Source organism: Carcharodon carcharias, chromosome 6 (genome assembly GCF_017639515.1).
Source record: "Carcharodon carcharias isolate sCarCar2 chromosome 6, sCarCar2.pri, whole genome shotgun sequence".
Classification (NCBI taxonomy): domain Eukaryota; kingdom Metazoa; phylum Chordata; class Chondrichthyes; order Lamniformes; family Lamnidae; genus Carcharodon; species Carcharodon carcharias.
In genome coordinates this window covers 137,671,926-137,688,490 of record NC_054472.1, presented here as the reverse complement: position 1 = coordinate 137,688,490, position 16,565 = coordinate 137,671,926, and the positions used below count along the sequence as shown (strand labels likewise).

The 16,565-nt window shown below is 42.5% G+C and overlaps 1 protein-coding gene across 2 annotated transcripts in view; it reads right to left on the bottom strand.

Annotated features, from left to right (window-relative positions):
• Positions 1-16,565, bottom strand: part of cibar1 (CBY1 interacting BAR domain containing 1) — a 75,879-nt gene that overhangs the window by 38,448 nt on the left and 20,866 nt on the right. For both annotated transcript variants that reach the window (XM_041189502.1, XM_041189503.1), the window contains exons 3-4: positions 13,491-13,559; positions 5,848-5,949 (exon numbers count right to left, since the gene is read on the bottom strand). In XM_041189502.1, the coding sequence (XP_041045436.1) occupies positions 5,848-5,949; positions 13,491-13,559 (171 nt within the window). The remainder of the gene's footprint in view (positions 1-5,847; positions 5,950-13,490; positions 13,560-16,565) is intronic.

Genomic DNA, 16,565 nt, shown 5'->3' with positions numbered 1-16,565 from the left:
TGGGAATTCAGCTCTTTTGTCCATGTTTGAACCAAGGTTGTAATGAGGTCAGGAGCTGAGTGGCCCTGGCGCAACCCAACCCAGGCATCAGTGAGCAGATTATTGCTAAGCAAGTGCCGCTTGGTAGCACTGTTGATGACCCCTTCCATTACTTCACTGATGACCGAGAGTAAACTGATGGGGCGATAATTGGCCAGGTTGGATTTGTCCTGCTTTTTGTGTACAGGACATGTCTGGGCAATTTTCCACATAGCTGGGCAGTTGTACCTGTACTGGAACAGCTTGGCCGGGGGTGGGGGGGGCAAGTTTTGGAGCACAAGTCTTCAGTACTATTGCCGGAATGTTGTCAGGACCCATAGCCTTTGCAGTATGCAGTGCCTTCAGCCATTTCTTGATATCATGTGGAATGAATCGAATTGGCTGGAGACTGGCATCTGTTATGCTGGGGACCTCCAGAGGAGACCGAGAAGGATCATCCACTTGGCACTTCTGGCTGAAGATTGCAGCAAACGCTTCAGCCTTATCTTTTGCATTGATGTGCTGGGCTCCTCCATCATTGAGATGGGGATATTTGTGGCGTCTCCTCATCCAATAAGTTGTTTAATTGTCCACCACCATTCATGACTGAATGTGGCAGGACTGCAGAGCTTAGGTCTGATCCATTGGTTGTGGAATCGCTTAGTCCAGTCTATTACTTGATACTTATGCAATTTGGTATGCAAGTAGTCCTGTGTTATAACTGCACCAGGTTGACAACTCGTTTTTAGCTGTGCCTGGTGTTGTTCCTGGTATGCCTTCCTGAACTCTTCATTGAACCAGGGTTGATCCCCTGGATTGATGGGACAGTGGAGTGGGAGATATGACAGGCCATGAGGTTACAGATTGTATTCAAGTACAGTTCTGCTGATGGCCCACAGAACCTCATGGATGCCCAGTATTGAGTTGCTAGATTATCTAGATAGATAGATATTCTATGCTAAATAGATACCCATGCTAGTAGGATATCTATCCCATTTAGCACGATGGTAGTGGCACCCAACACAATGGAGGGTATCCTCAACGTGAAGGCAGGACATTGTCTCCACAGGACTGTGCGTGGTCACTCCCACCGATACCGTCATGGACACATGCATCTGTGGAAAGCAGGTTGGTGAGGACGAGGTCAAGTATGTTTTTCCCTCTTGTTGGTTCCCTCACCATCTGCTGCAGACCCAGTCTAGCAGCTATATAATTTAGGACTCGGCCAGCTCGGTTAGTAGTGGCACTACTGAGCCACTCTTGGTGATGGAATATCTGTCTCTTGATAAATAGACAGTTGAATAAGTGATTGACATAAGATCACATAACTAATATGGGCTCTAAGAGGGGGAAAAAATCACATTGAACAGAAAAGAGTTTCTTGAGGTAGACCAATATTGACTTCAGCCTAACACCTTCACTGGCTCAAGAAGACTTCAGGCAGGAAAGAGCTTTTTTCAAGTGATCCAGGCTGGCTACAGCCTGGCACTCTGGCCAGTTCAAGAAGAGACTGCCACCTCTAGCTACAGACATCAGCTTCATCATCTGTTCATCTGATCCAGGGACCAATAAACCATTCTGAGGAGACGGCTGCCACCGGCGGAGTTCAGCATCCCTCTGTTTCCCCAATCCCTTTGTACCATTCTGGACTAGTAAACCATTCTCATCTGTTATTGGTCATATACCTTTTCTGCCTATTTAGCTCATGTATCATGTCTAAACCATTGCTTCTTAATAAACTCCTTTAAAATCACCAATGACATCAAGACCCCACCCTCCCTTTTTGGGTAATCTGTGGTTCCCAGACCAAAATCTTACAATTAGTGCAACACAAAACTTACCACTATTGAGTTAAATCGTTATAGTGAGGCCAAATGTACACAAGGAAGAGTGAATACAAATAGATTTATATTCAATATGATTAATAAACAATACCAAGTTGAGGGATATAGTGCTTATATCAGCCACAAAGGGTAATGGTGTGGTCTATTAATTTCTATTCACAGGAATTTTGAAATTAACTAATTTTTTATTATAACTGTTACTCTAAGAGTAGTGCTGTGCATATGACAGTACATGCAGAAGAAAAAATACAGAGGTTCCAATCATAAATCTATTGTTAGACTACCTTCAGTATGTCCCGTTTCTGCCCCTCTTAAATACAATACCTGAGTTGGTTTACAAAATGCTCAGGGGTTTCACTGAATTCCTTAACATTTTTAAAGTAGGACATTTTTTAAACCTACACAATGCCGATTTAAATGTTTAAAAAGTGGGGATTATTCCCTCCCTGATCTTCGAACACCTATTTCTAACTGTTGGGAGAAAAACTCTATGTGTGTATTCAGCCAGAGCTTTCTTCTTGGCACTGGGAGGAAGCATTGGGGATGGCAAGGACATAGAATGTAATCTGGGTGGAGGATTTCAATGTCCATCACCATGATTAGCTTGGTAGCACCGCCACAGACCAAGCTGGCTGAGTCCTAAAGGACATAGCTGCTAGACAGGGTCTGCAGCAGGTGGTGAGGGAATCAAGAGGGAAAAACATACTTGAACTCATCCTCACCAACTTGCCTGCTGCAGATGCATCTGACAGTATTGGCAGGATTGACCACCACACAGTGCTTGTGGAGACGAAGTCCCATCTTCATACTGAGGATACCCTCTATTGTGTTGTGTGGCACCATCACGGTGCTAAATGGGATAGATTTCGAACAGATCTAGCAACTCGAAACTGGGCATCCATGAGACGCTGTGGGCCATCAGCAGCAGCAGAATTGTACTCAGCCACAATCTGCAACCTCATGGCCTGGCATATCCACCACTCTATCATTACCAACAAGCCAGGGGATCAACCCTGGTTCAATGAAGAGTGCAGAAGGGCATGCCAGGAACAGAAACAGGCATACCTAAAAATGAGGCTCCAACCTGGTGAAGCTACAACAAAGGACTACATGCGTGCCAAATTGCATAAGCAACAAATGATAGACAGAACTAAGCGATTCCACAATCAACGGATCAAATCTAAACTCTGCAGTCCTGCCACATCAAGTCGTGAATGGTGGTGGGCAATTAAACAACTCACTGGAGAAGGAAGCTCCACACCTATCCTATCCTCAATGATGAAGAAGCCCAGCACATCAGTGCAAAAGATAAGGCTTAAGCATTTGCAACAATCTTCAGCCAGTTGTATCGAGCGAATGATCCATTTCGGCCTCCTCCGGAGATCCCCAGCAACACAGATGCCAGCCAATTTGATTCACTCCATGTGATACCAAGAAATGGCTGAATGCCCTGGATAGTGCAAAGGCCATAGGCCCTGACAATATTCCAGCTGTAGTACTGAAAACCTGTGCTTCAGAACTTGCCATGCCCCTAGCCATGCTTTTCCAGTACAGCTACAACACTGGCATCTACCCGGAAATGTGGAAAATTGTCCATGTATGTTCTATACACAAAGCAGGGCAAATCCAACCTGGTCAATTACCGCCCCATCATCCAACTCTTGATCATAAGTAAAGTGATGGAAGGGGTCATCAGCAGTGCTATCAAGTGACACATGCTTAGCAATAACCTGCTCACTGATGCTCAGTTTGGTTCCGCCAGGGTCACTAAGCTTCTGACCTCATTGCAGCTTTGGTTCAAACATGGACAAAGGGCTGAACTCCAGAGGTGAAGTGAGAGAGACTGCCCTTGACATCAAGGCAGCATTTGACCAAATGTGGTGTCAAGGAGCCCTAGCAAAACTGGAGTCAATGGGAATAAGGGGAAAAACTCTCTACTGGTTGAAGTAATACCTAGCACAAAGGAAGATGGTTGTGGATGTTGGAGGTCAGTCATCTCAGTTCCAGGGTATTACTGCAGGAGTTCCTCAAGGTAGTGTCCTAGGCCCCACCATCTTCAGCTGCTTCATCATTGACCTTCCTTCCATCATTAGGTCAGAAATGGGGATGTTTGCTGACAATTGCACATTGTCCTCCTCAGACACTGAAGTAGTCCATGTCCAAATGCAGCAAGAGCTGGACAATATCCAGGCTTAAGTTGACAAGTGGGAAGTAACATTCACGTCACACAATGCCAGGCATTAACCATCACCAACAAGACAGAATCTAACCATCGCCCCTTGATATTCAATGGCATTACCATCGCTGAATCCCACATCATCAAAAACCTTCCAAGCCCACAACCACTACCTTCTAGAAGGACAAGGGCAGTAGACCCATGGGAACATCACCACCTGGAAATTCCCTACCAAGCCATTCACCATCCTGACTTGGAAATATATCGCCGTTCCTTCACTGTTGCTGGGTCAAAATCCTGGAACTCCCTCCTTAACAGTACTGTGGGTGTGCCTACACCACAGGAACTGCAGCAATTCAAGAAGACAGCTCACCGCCATCTTTTCATGGACAATTAGGGATGGGCAATGAATGCTGGCCTGGCCAGTGACACCCACATCCTGTAAATAAATAAAAGAAAACATAGCTGCAGATGGACAGAAGCTAAGCAAATGTAAACAGGATTTTAAATGGCTGAAAACCAAACTGCAGTGATCTATGTCAATCTAGTAGCTGCAGTGTAAATGTGCCTTTAGTCATCACTAAGTCCTGGAAGAGGACAGTTTTCAAAGAATTAGATCAATGCAACTACAGTGGCTTTTAAAACCACAAAAAGCTATTCTTCTCATTGACAAAAATGGTTAAAGCCATTAGCGACGTAATGAATGTGTATCAAAATATTGCCTACTCTTAATCCTGATGCTTCTGTGAATTTAAAATACTTAATTGGAGGAGGACCAATGTTCACTGGGTTGAGAACAGGCCTATCATAACTGACCTGGAATTAAAAGATTGGAAGGCAAATTTGTAAAGGAAATTGGGCAAGCAGCTTTATAAATAGAGGCATAGATTACCAAAGGAAATTATGAAGAACCTTTACGTAACACTGGTTGAGCCTTAAATGGCGTATTTTTTCCTCAGTCCAATGGGCAACATACTTTAGGAAGGATTGAAAGCTTTAGAGAGAATGAATTAAAGATTCATGAGATTGGTTCCCAGGATGAGGGCCATCTGTTAAGTAGATAGGTTGGAGAAGCTGGGTTTGTTGTTCTTAAAGGAAAGGTTGACAGGTTTGATAGTGGTGTTCAAAATCATCAGGTGTCTAGACAGAGTAGATAGAGACAAATGTCCCCATTAGCAAAAGGGTTGGGAACCATACGACACAGACTTAAGGTGACTGGCAAAAAAAAAGGTGACATAAGGCAAAACATTTTCATGCAGCAAGTGGTTAGATCTGGAATGCACTGCCTGACATGGTGGTGCAGACTAATTCTGTCATTGTTTTCTAAAGGAATCTGGTTCTGCCCCTGAAGAGGAAAAAAATGCAGGACTACATGGAAAGGGCAGAGAAGTTAGACTAGTTAAATTGCTCTTGCAGAGAGCTGGCGTGCACTTGATGGGCTTTGTGCTGTAACTATTCTATGAATAAATATTGTAGTAGCCTTAACCTCAAATTTTTTTAAAAACTTGATTTAGGAAGTGGATTGAACACCAAATATGAGATCCTACACAGGTTTAATGTGAAATTTTCACAATCAACTTTATTGCTAGACCAATGTCTTATAATTCTGTTAGAGCAAAATGTGCCTCTGTTCATAGAGGAAAAGGCCACTCACAGGATCTACTGAGGAAAGATAACATTTTGCTTTAAAGGCCCAAATAATAAATGTTCCTGAATATATCTAACAGGCCACAAACATCCTGCTCACCACCTATCGTGTGACAGTGCTCTGTACAGAACACATACATACAATACGTAAATTAAGGATACAACAATTTGTCGGTCAGAAGGATTCCTCTGACGCATTCTCTCCACATGGGCAATTTGCCTTGATTCACGTCTTATAGCACCAGAAGCAACCTTGAGGTCTTCCTGTGAAAAAGATTTTAAAATATTAAATAAGCTGACCATAGCAGGAGATTAGGTAACACAAATATGAATTTTGAGAAGTTATGTCTACTACCAAACCATTTGTTTGCATGTAAGTACCAGGTTCAAAATTAAAGTTGCTTTGTATATCTACAGTTTCTAAACTAAGATAATACTCTCATTTTTTTCTTTTCTTTTACACATTGTTGGCCCCAGAGGTCAGACTGTGAACAGCCTGTACAAACAGCCACCTGTATTACAAAAGCATCTTGACAATAACTTGCATTTATATGCACCCTTAACAGAGAACAGCATCCAGAGGCACTTCAAGGAGATGCAAAGGAATTGGACAAAGAGACAAATGAGATGCTTGAGCCAAAAGCTTGTTCAAATCTTTAAGAAGGGTCTTAAAGGAAGGGAATCAGTTTTAGCAAGGAAATTCCAGATTATAAGGTATATGCAGCTAAAGACAAAGTTGTTAATGATGGGGCAAAGGTGGACAGGGGAGAGGGATACAACATCTAAGCTGCTCCTTGCACCTGTCTAGCATGCATCCCCCGATCTTCTTCCAAGTCTGCATTTAGAAAGATATCATAGAAATACTTATGGCTGAGCACAAATAAGGACACAAATATTGATAAAAGATGCTGTACAGTTTTCAGTGGTTGTTAGAAAGGTTCCAAGAAACTGCCCTGATTTTCTTTGTTGAACAAGCCTAAAATGATGCCGAGAACTGCTAAGATATATAGCTCTAATAGTAAAATACATAATTTGAAGGGAGTAGCCCTCTCTCGAAAGGCCTACTTGATACAGGCACTATTCAGGCCTTTCTGGGTCACATTATGAGAAATATTTTTTTTTGCCCTTTAAATGAACTTGTTTAGCAGGATCACACTTTTCAACATTCTTCCACATTGGACTGTTGGCATCAGATATCATTGTCTTATAATATGCAAGCTAAGTACCTGGGCGGTTCCAATCGCATGGTCACATTCATTAATAATGTTTTTTGCTCAAACCTAAGCAATCGTGTCAGATAAATGTTCCCACATGTAATAGTATATTGAAAAAGTTGAAAGATATGGTTAACTATGTAATATCAGGGCTCCATCTAGCAGCAGAATCAAGTAATGCAAAAATGTAATTAACATGAGCATAAGTGGTACGATGGATGAAAACTACTGAGGCCAAGGCTGTTCATTCCTCAGCCTTAAACAAGGAGAAAATAGAAAACTAAAATTATTCGTACAATCCATGAAATCATAATCCATGAAGTGAACATGATTCAATAGCTGATGATTTGCAAAGATTTCAAATGAGAATGCTGCTGCAGTATTTGACCAGCCCACATAAACCATTTTTGGACATTTTCAAATGAAATGCTCCCTCTGAGAGATTAGCATTTAACGACCTGCAATTTCCACATGTGTTTGCTCATCAGCATTTGTTGACAACATGCACGGATATAGTGCCCTTAACACAGTAAAATGTCCCAGGAACGTTATCAAATAAAAATTTACACCAAGTCATAGAGGAGAGTCTGGGAAGATGACAAAAGCTTAGTCAAAGAGGTAGGTTTTGAGAAGTTTTTTGAAGGAGGAAAGAGAGGTAGAGACACAGAGAGGTTTAAGTTGGGAATTCCAAAGTTTAGCACCTTGGCAGGGGAAAGCACAGCCATTAACATTGCAGCGATTAACACTGGGGGTGTACAAGAGTCCAGAAATGGAGAAACACATAACATTACACATTAATTGCCCACTTGAGGGCCCCAGTTGGCAGCAGGGCAGGAAGGCCATCCATGGGCCTTCCCGCCACAGACTTAATCAAGGTGAAGGTGGCACGATCCCCATCTACCACCCTCCCACATGATTAAATGCCCTCTGCCAAACTTACCACAGGGAAGGACATTAAATTCCACCCATAATATTGTTAAGTAGGCAGTTACAGGATGTTAAGCCAATGACAATGTTGGAACAATAACATATTTCTAAGTCAACGTGGTGTGCACTTAGGCCCATCGGTGTGGCAGGGGTCATGGGTTTGAGAAGTGTTGTTGAAGAAGCCTTGGCGAGATGCTGCAGTGCAGCCATGATGCACCGATATTGGAGGAGGTGCTGATCAAACAGGCTGCTGTGTCCTGGATAATACTGAGTTTCTTGAGTGTTCTTGAAGCTGCATTTATCCAGGCAAACGGAGAGTATTACATCACATTCGTGACTTGTGCCTTGAAGATGGTAGAAAGCCTTTGGGGAGTCAGGAAATGAGCCACTCAGCACAGAATACCCAAACTCTGACCTATTCTGGTCAACTGTAACCCCATGATTATGATAGTGGGGGATTCAGCGATGGTAATGTAATTGAATGTCAAAGTGGTGGGAGAGGGGTGATGTCTAAATTTCCTCTTGGGGAGGTGGTCATGGCCTGGCATTTATTTGATTCAATTGTTACATGTCACTTTTCAGCCCAAGCCTGAATGTTGCCCAGTTCTTGCTGCATGCAAGCAGAGGCTACTTCAGTATCTTAAAAGTTTTGAATAAGACTGAATATTGTGCAATCATCAGCAACCATTCCACTTCTGACCTTATGATGGTGGGATGGCCAGTCATGAAGCAGTTGAAGATAGTTGGGCCTAGGACACTACTCCAAGGAACTCCTACAGTGATATCCTGAGGTTGACGTGATTGGCCTCCAACAATCATAACCATCTTCCTTTATGCTAGCTATACCTCTAGCCAGTGGAGAATTTTTCCCCCGAATTCCAATTACTTCGTTTTTACTAGAACTCCTGATGTCATGGGCAGTGACTGTCAACTCACCTCTTGAATTCAGTTCTTTTGCCCACGTTTAAACCAATGAAATCTGGAGCTGAGTAATCCTAGCAGAACTCAAATTAAACACTGGTGAACAGGTTACTGCTCAGTAAAAGCTGCTTGATAACATTGTCAATGACACCTTCCATCAATTTGCGGTTGACTGAAGTAGACTAATGGGATGGTAATTGGCTGTATTGGATTTGTCCCGCTTTTTATGGGAAGGACATATCTGGGTAATTTTCCAGTGTCAGGTAGGTGCCAGTGTTGTAGCTGTAATGGAACACCTTGGCTAAGGATGTAGCTAACTCTGGGGCACAAGTCTTCAGTACTATAGCTGGGATGCTGTCAGACTCCATAGCCATTGCTGCAGAGCCCTGCTCTGAAGAAGGCATTCAGACTCGAAGCATCAACTCTGTTTCTCTCTCCACAGATGTTGTCAGACCTGCTGAGTTTTCCCAGAATTTTGTTTTTGTTTCAGTTTTTTTTTTTGCACAGTATTTTGCTTTTACCACCACCCTTTCCATTCCTCCACTGCTGCTGTGCAGTAGCAGCAGTATGTACCATCTACAAGATGCACTGCAGCGACTCACAAAGGCTCCTTAGACACCATCTTCCAAACCTTGAACCTCCACTGCACAGAACGACAAAGGCAGTCGAAGGATTGGAATACCATCACCCACAGGTTCTTCTCCAAGCCGCACACCACCCTGACTTGGATCTATATCGCCATTCTTTCGCTGTTGCTAGACCAAAACACTGGAACTTCCTTCGTAACAACACTATGGGTATACTTACACCACATGGACGGCAGAGGTTCGAAATACTGCTCACCACCACCTTCTGAAAGGCAATTAGGAGTGGGCAACAAATGCTGCACTTGCTAGTGACACTCATCTCATGAACAAATAAAAAAAGATTCACAACATTTATTAATGACTTAGATAACACAATTGGGAACCATACATTGGGAACCATAGTTAGTGGTGTATATGGGAGCATCAAATTACAAAGCAGCATTGATTTCTAAGAAAGTGGGCAAAACTGGCAGATGGATGCCCATTACAGGTGAAGTGTGAGGTCAAAAAAGAGGTCCTTTCACCTTCTAAATGTTGAAAAGCTAAATTAATGAAGGTCCAAAGAGATTTAGGAGTCAATGTAAAGAGATTTCTAAAATGTAGTCATTAGGTACAACAAATAATCAAAAGGTTAATGGAATGCTAGCCTTAATAACTAGAGATCTACAACACAAAAGGAATATAAATGTGCTGCACCTATACAGAACTCTGTTTAGATCACACATGAAATACTACATTCAGATCTGGGCACTGCACCTTTTTAAGGATACGTTGGCCTTGGAAGGAGTGAAGTGCAGATTCATCAAAGGTTTAGTTACAAAAGAGATTACACAAAATAAATTTGTATCCACTGAACTGTAGAAGCTGATTTGCTTGAGGATTTTAAAAGAAATTAACAGATTGAAAGAGAGAAACTTTTTCTGCTGGGCAACTCCAGGACAACGGGGCATCACCTTAAAATCAAAGCTATGCCATTCACGAGTGACGTTAGGAAACACGTTCTCATGTAAAGGATGGTAGAATTGTGGAACTCTCACCACACAAAAAACAGATGTTAGCTCAATTAATAATTCTAAATCTGAGATTAATAACTTTTTTCAAGCTATTAACAAATATGGAGCCAAGGCCATGATCTCCTTAAATGGCAGAACAGGCCTGAAGTTGAATGGCCATATGCAAAGTCACATTGATTTTTAGCAAGAGAAAAGTGCAGGTGCAAATACTGGACTCAAAACATTAGATAGAAAGAAATAACTTGCATTTGTAAAATCCACATGTTTGCAATGCATGGCTTTAAGCATCACCACTTTTGCCTGAATACGTATACCCCTCCAAGAATAAATCATGTGCCTTCAATTGCTCTTTAGGCTTTCCTGTACTTATGTTGGGTTTCCTTTAATGTAAATTAAGAAATGCTGAGTATACTTACAGCTCAAATTACAGTAAACTCGGTTTAAATTCTAATACACATCTTGCTCACTTTCAGTAGATACTTGCACATAAATGTCATGGTTATTGCTATTTCAGATTAGACAACAATCCTGGGACTGACAGCTTTTGATAATTTTCTAGCAGCTTATCAATCTTGTAGAAAACAAGAACATAAAAAAAATAGCAGTAGGCATAGGACATTTGGCTCTTCAAACCTGCTCTGCCATTCACTAAGATTATAGTTGGTCTTTTACCGCAACTTCACCTTCCCACATGATCCCCATTTCTCTTTTATAAAAGCAAAATTCTGTGGATGCTGGAAATCTGAAACAAAAACAGAAAATGGTGGAAAAACTCAGGTTTAGCAGCATCTGTGGAGAGAAAAACAGTTACCGTTTCAAGTCCGTATGACCCTTTGTGCTCTGAAGGAGAGTCATACGGACTCGAAACGGTAACTCTGTTTCTCTCTCCACAGATGCTGCTAGACCTGAGTTTTTCCACCATTTTCTGTTTTTGCCTCATATCCCTTAATTCCCTTAGTACCCAAAAATCTATCAACCTTTATCTTGAACATTACCTAAAATTAAGCATCCACAGCTCTGTGGGACAGAGAATTCCAAAGGTTCACAGCCCTTTTGAGTGAAGAAACTTCTCATTTCAGTCTTAAAGGGTCGACATCTTTTTCTGAAATTGTGACCCCCATGTTCTAGATTCTCTAGCCAGGGGTAACATTTTCTCAGCATCTACCTTGTCAAGCCCCCTAAGAATTTTTTATGTTTCAATTAGATCATCTCTCATTCTTCTAAACTCCAGGGAATATAGGCCTATGTAAGGAGACCAAAACGGCACGTGGTATTCTAGATGTGACCTCAACAATGTCCTATATAATTGTAGTAAGACTACTTTATTCATATTTCAATCCCTTTGTAACAAAAGTTAACATCCATTTCATTTGCTCGGGGTACCTGCATGTTAGCTGTCTGTGATTCATGTACCCAGGTCCCTCTGAATGCAAACATTTCCTAGTTTCTCACCATTCAAACATATTCTGCTCTTTTCCTACCAAAATGGATAACTTCACATCTTGCCCCATTATATTACATCTGCCCAATCATCCAACCTGTTTATATCCCTCTGCAGCTTTGTAGCATCCTCCTCACCGCATACTTTTCCACCTTTGCATCATCAGAAAACTTGGATATGTTACACTCAGTGTTCTCATCCAAGTCATCAATATAGCCGAAGCCAAAGTGGTGATCCTACCAACCTGAAAATGTCCAGTTTGTTCTGTTTTCTGTCCACAAACCAATCCTCAATCCGAGCCAATATGTTACCCCCAATCCCATGAGTCCTAATTTTTCACCTCCTGTGAAGCACCTTACTGAAAGTTTTTTTGAAATCTACATACACTGGTTTCCCCTCATCTATCTCACTAGTTACATCCTTAAAAAACTACAACAGATTTATCAAACACTCTTTCCCTTTCAGGATTCTGTGTTGACTCTGCTTAATCACATTATGATTTTCTAAGTGCCCTATTATCACTTCCCTAATAATGGATTCTAGTATTCTGTCCACTACTGAAGTTAGGTTAATTGGTGTATAGTTCCTTGTTTTCTCTCTTCCTCCCTTCAAAAATAGCAGGATTATGTTTGATACCTTTCAATCCTTGGGAATGGTTTCAGAATCTAAGAAGTTCTGAAAGATCAAAACCAATGCATCCACTATCCCTGCAGCTACCTCTTTTAAAACCATTTTAGAAACATCCTTTAAAAATAAGATTAGTTGTTCCGTCCAATGAAGGTCAGACGGTTCTCCACAGAACAAAGACGTTCTGAAGATTGGACCAAAGTAATTTGTAGCCCCTGTGCTAAATGAAATGAAAATATCTTTTAAAAATCAGTGCAAACTGAAGTGAATTTCAATGATGCATATCTATTTTAGCTCCTAAATTCCATTTTCAAAATGTGAGGTGCATTAGCACTCAGTATTACAGTGACAACATGTTAGTAATTGCATATTAAGGCAAAGTTACCATGGTAATTGCAAAAAAAATGTTGAATGAGTTTTACTATATTAAAAAAATGGAAGAAGATTCTCTGGCAGTACTAATCATCACTATTTTTGAATCATTTTATTTGTGGAATCATGTAAGAATCCACTTCAAATAGCCAAAAGTTCTCCACAAATCTTCAGCAAATGCTGAATCCTCTTATTTGTGATCTGAGATGCAGTGACCTTGAACAGATACGATGAAAGGGATTCCACTATACTTTATCCATATTTGATAGAAGAGGATGTAGAATATGGGATAGAAGTTGTTTAATCATGTTTCTGAAAGTATCAAACTTTATATTGAAAGGACATTTCTTGAGACATGTCAAGGAGCCACAAAGCAATCTATCATTGTTGATTAATAATAATAAAAAAAATGCCCTTGAAGTCAGATAAGAATCTAGTTTAATCCATTCAAATGACTAAATGGACAAGTTAGACAGATAGTTTCCAAGGAAGGGACTTACAAAGAACGAAATTGAACACGATTGCTTACAGAAAATGTCATTAGACCTTGTTATCCTCTTACACAAGCACTTTTGTATTCTATATTCAAAAAATCAACAATAAAATATACTTTCATTCTTATATAATCATCTTTAATAACCATAATGTTAAAATGAACTCTGACAGTTCCTGCTACAATGGTCACTGTGCATGCACAACCTACCTTTTTCAGCTTGGCAATTGAACCATACTTCTTCATAGGTTCAACAACTTTAGCTTCTAGCCTTTCAACCTACACAACAAAACAGTAAATTGTAAACTATTAAGAATGGTAAGTGAAATGGTGGTCATCAGAGGTATTTGACAACTTTTGAGGGAATTTCACAGATAAAAGCTCAATGACTAGGAAAGTAATTCACAGAATGTTATTTTTTCAAGAAGCTATTGTAGAATTGTATTCAGCCATTATATCTCTTTATTTTAACCCATAAAATCACATTAGTTTGGGCACTGCACCTCCAGTAACACAACAAAATAATCACTCAATTTCTGTTACACATCTTAGATATTCACTTGATTGAGTTAACCACGCACACAAGTCAACAAAGGTGAGTCTTTTTGAGACCAATAATCATTCTTAAATTTACACCATCAGCCCAGCAAAGCAAATAAAAATGCATTTAAGAAAATTTAGTGGAACTGATGGTTCATTTTCTGTACCTAGGTATTTCTTTTGAACATATTTTAACATTTACCACTTTTCCGGCCAACATATAAAGCTCATTACCTCACAGTGTAACATGTTTGATTTCTAACTTTGGTGTAAACTGATTGGTTTGCTTAATTAGTGTGTAAATAAAATTATATATAGATGTAAACAAATTGGCATTTGGACTGACCATTCTCACTGACAACCACATAAGGAAATGGATGTGCACCCAGGGTCCTCTTGGCTAGGTCAACTTTGAGGGTTCACTACACTATCGATAGGTGAATCTAGAATTTTAATAGGCATCTTCATACATTACAGGAGTGCAATTAATGACAAATACAATATTTCCCTGCCATCAGCAGATTCGCTATCGGGGGAAGCCGTGGTTACCTTGTCTACGCTGGGCAAGCCAAACTTTGTCGCTCATGCGGCAAGTCTGGTCATGTGGCGGCCAATTGCAGTGCTGTCCTCTGCAAGAACTGCAAAAAGGAAGGGCACCAGACAAAAGATTGCGAACAGGCTAAGTGCTGCAACCTGTGTGGCGAGGCAAGTCACCTCTACAAGACCTGCCCCAAACGTTGCCGTACTTATGCACAGGCAGCTAAAACCAACGAGGGGGAAGCAGAAGAAATGCCTCGTGTCACACCAACCACCAAGGCCCCCAGGGAAAACATCGGGACAAAGGAGGACACCGAGAGAGACAAGGTGGAGGAAAAAATTGAGGCAGCAGACAGCCAATCAACAGCACTGCCCCCGGAACCACCCACTCCTCAGGAGAGCGAATCAACGGAGGAGGAGGAGGCAGCAGTGGGAAAGCAGCAGGGGGAGTGGCAGCTGGTGAAGAGAGCCAAAAGGAAGAAGGGGCTAAAAAGAAACCAAGCCACTTCCCAGACAAGAGTCAAGAGGCGTCTCCTATCCGACACGGATAACAAGAGCAGCAGCTCTTCGGACGAAGAAGTGCCAGGGCGGCGCCAACAGAAGAAGCGGCAAAACGCAAGGGAGTCGGAGGACGAGTCACCCAAGCTCCAGAACATTGGAGACAATGAGGAGACCAGTGCACCCCAACTTGGCTCACAACCCAAAGAGGCCAGTGCACCACAACCCCAGGAATCTGGGAGCAGTGAGGCGCTCAGCGCACCCCAGCTCCGGGAAGCTGGGAGCAGCAATGCCCCAGAGGGGGAGAGGATTGGAGAAGCTTCTCCAACAGAGGACATTTCAAACCCCGCTCTCTGCACGGACCCCCAGATGCCACCCGAGCAGAACATCTCCAATGGGGAGGTTCAGGACGCTTTCCTCAGCCCATCCTAAGTGAAGCAATTTGAGCACACCACGGGCATGAAGGAACTCTCAGAGACAACAGGTTTGATAAGCGACTAACTGCTTTAAAATGGGTGTAAAGATTGTATCCATAAATGTGCGTAGCATTAAATCTACTACGCGATGTGTTGCGACCTTGGACTACCTTGCCAAGGTCAAAGCTGACCTGCTGTTTCTACAGGAGTGTGCGATACCGCACCTCAGCTCCTACAGGCAATGGTCACGATGGTGGTCCCATGGGTCATCGATCTGGTCAGGAGGAAAAAACTCTCGTTCCTCCGGCCTGGGGATTCTGCTGCGGGGAGGCAGCTTCACCGTCTCCCAGGTTAAGGAGGTGGTGGGCGGGCGCCTCCTCGTAGCAGACGTAATGTATAAGAATGCTCCACTCCATTTAATTAACGTCTACGCCCCGTCACAAGGGGCTGAGCGGCTGGAGGTTTTTCAGCAGCTCCCACTGCTGCTGGCAACCTCCAGGCCGGTCATTCTGGGCGGTGACTTCAACTGCATCATTGATGCGGCTGGACGATCTGGCAGGGCCGACAGCAGATTGGACGCTACATCCAGATCCCTGATGGAAACAGTAAAGGATGCCAAGCTGCACGACGTCTTCAGCAACCCTGCAGATGGAGCGCAGCATAGATACACCTGGTCGCGGCCTGACGGGTCGGTCTGTTCCAGGATAGATTTCCTGTTTGTGTCCCGTGCATTTGCAGTCAGATCCACCGACGTCAAGCCGGTGTTCTTCTCTGACCACTGCCTCCTACTGGCTGACTGTCACTTAGAGAAGGACCAGAGGGTTGGCAGGGGGGCATGGAAGCTAAACGTGCAACTGCTGACCCCAGAGAACATTGAGGAGCTCAAGAGGGATTACAAAGGTTGGAGAACCATGAAACCCCTCTTTGAGTCCCTGACACACTGGTGGGAAGCGATCAAGGGAAACATCAAGAGGTTTTTCGTCCTCAAAGGCACCCAGAAAGCTAGAAAGGAACAGAGGGAAATGTCCCGACTCCAGAAAAACATGCAGAATCTGCTCTGGCTTCAGTCAATGGGGGTCGATATCAAGGAGGAACTCCAAGAGGTGAAGAGCCAGCAAGCCTCGCTCTTTGCCTCGGAGGCCTCCAAGATCATCTTCCGCTCCAGGGTCCGCTCTGTAGAGCAGGATGAGACGTGCTCACGTTTCTTCTTCCAAAAGGTACACAGAGAGAGCTCTGTGATCAGCAGCCTGAAGGAAGAAGACGGCTCAGTTAAGTCATTGCAATCTGACATTTT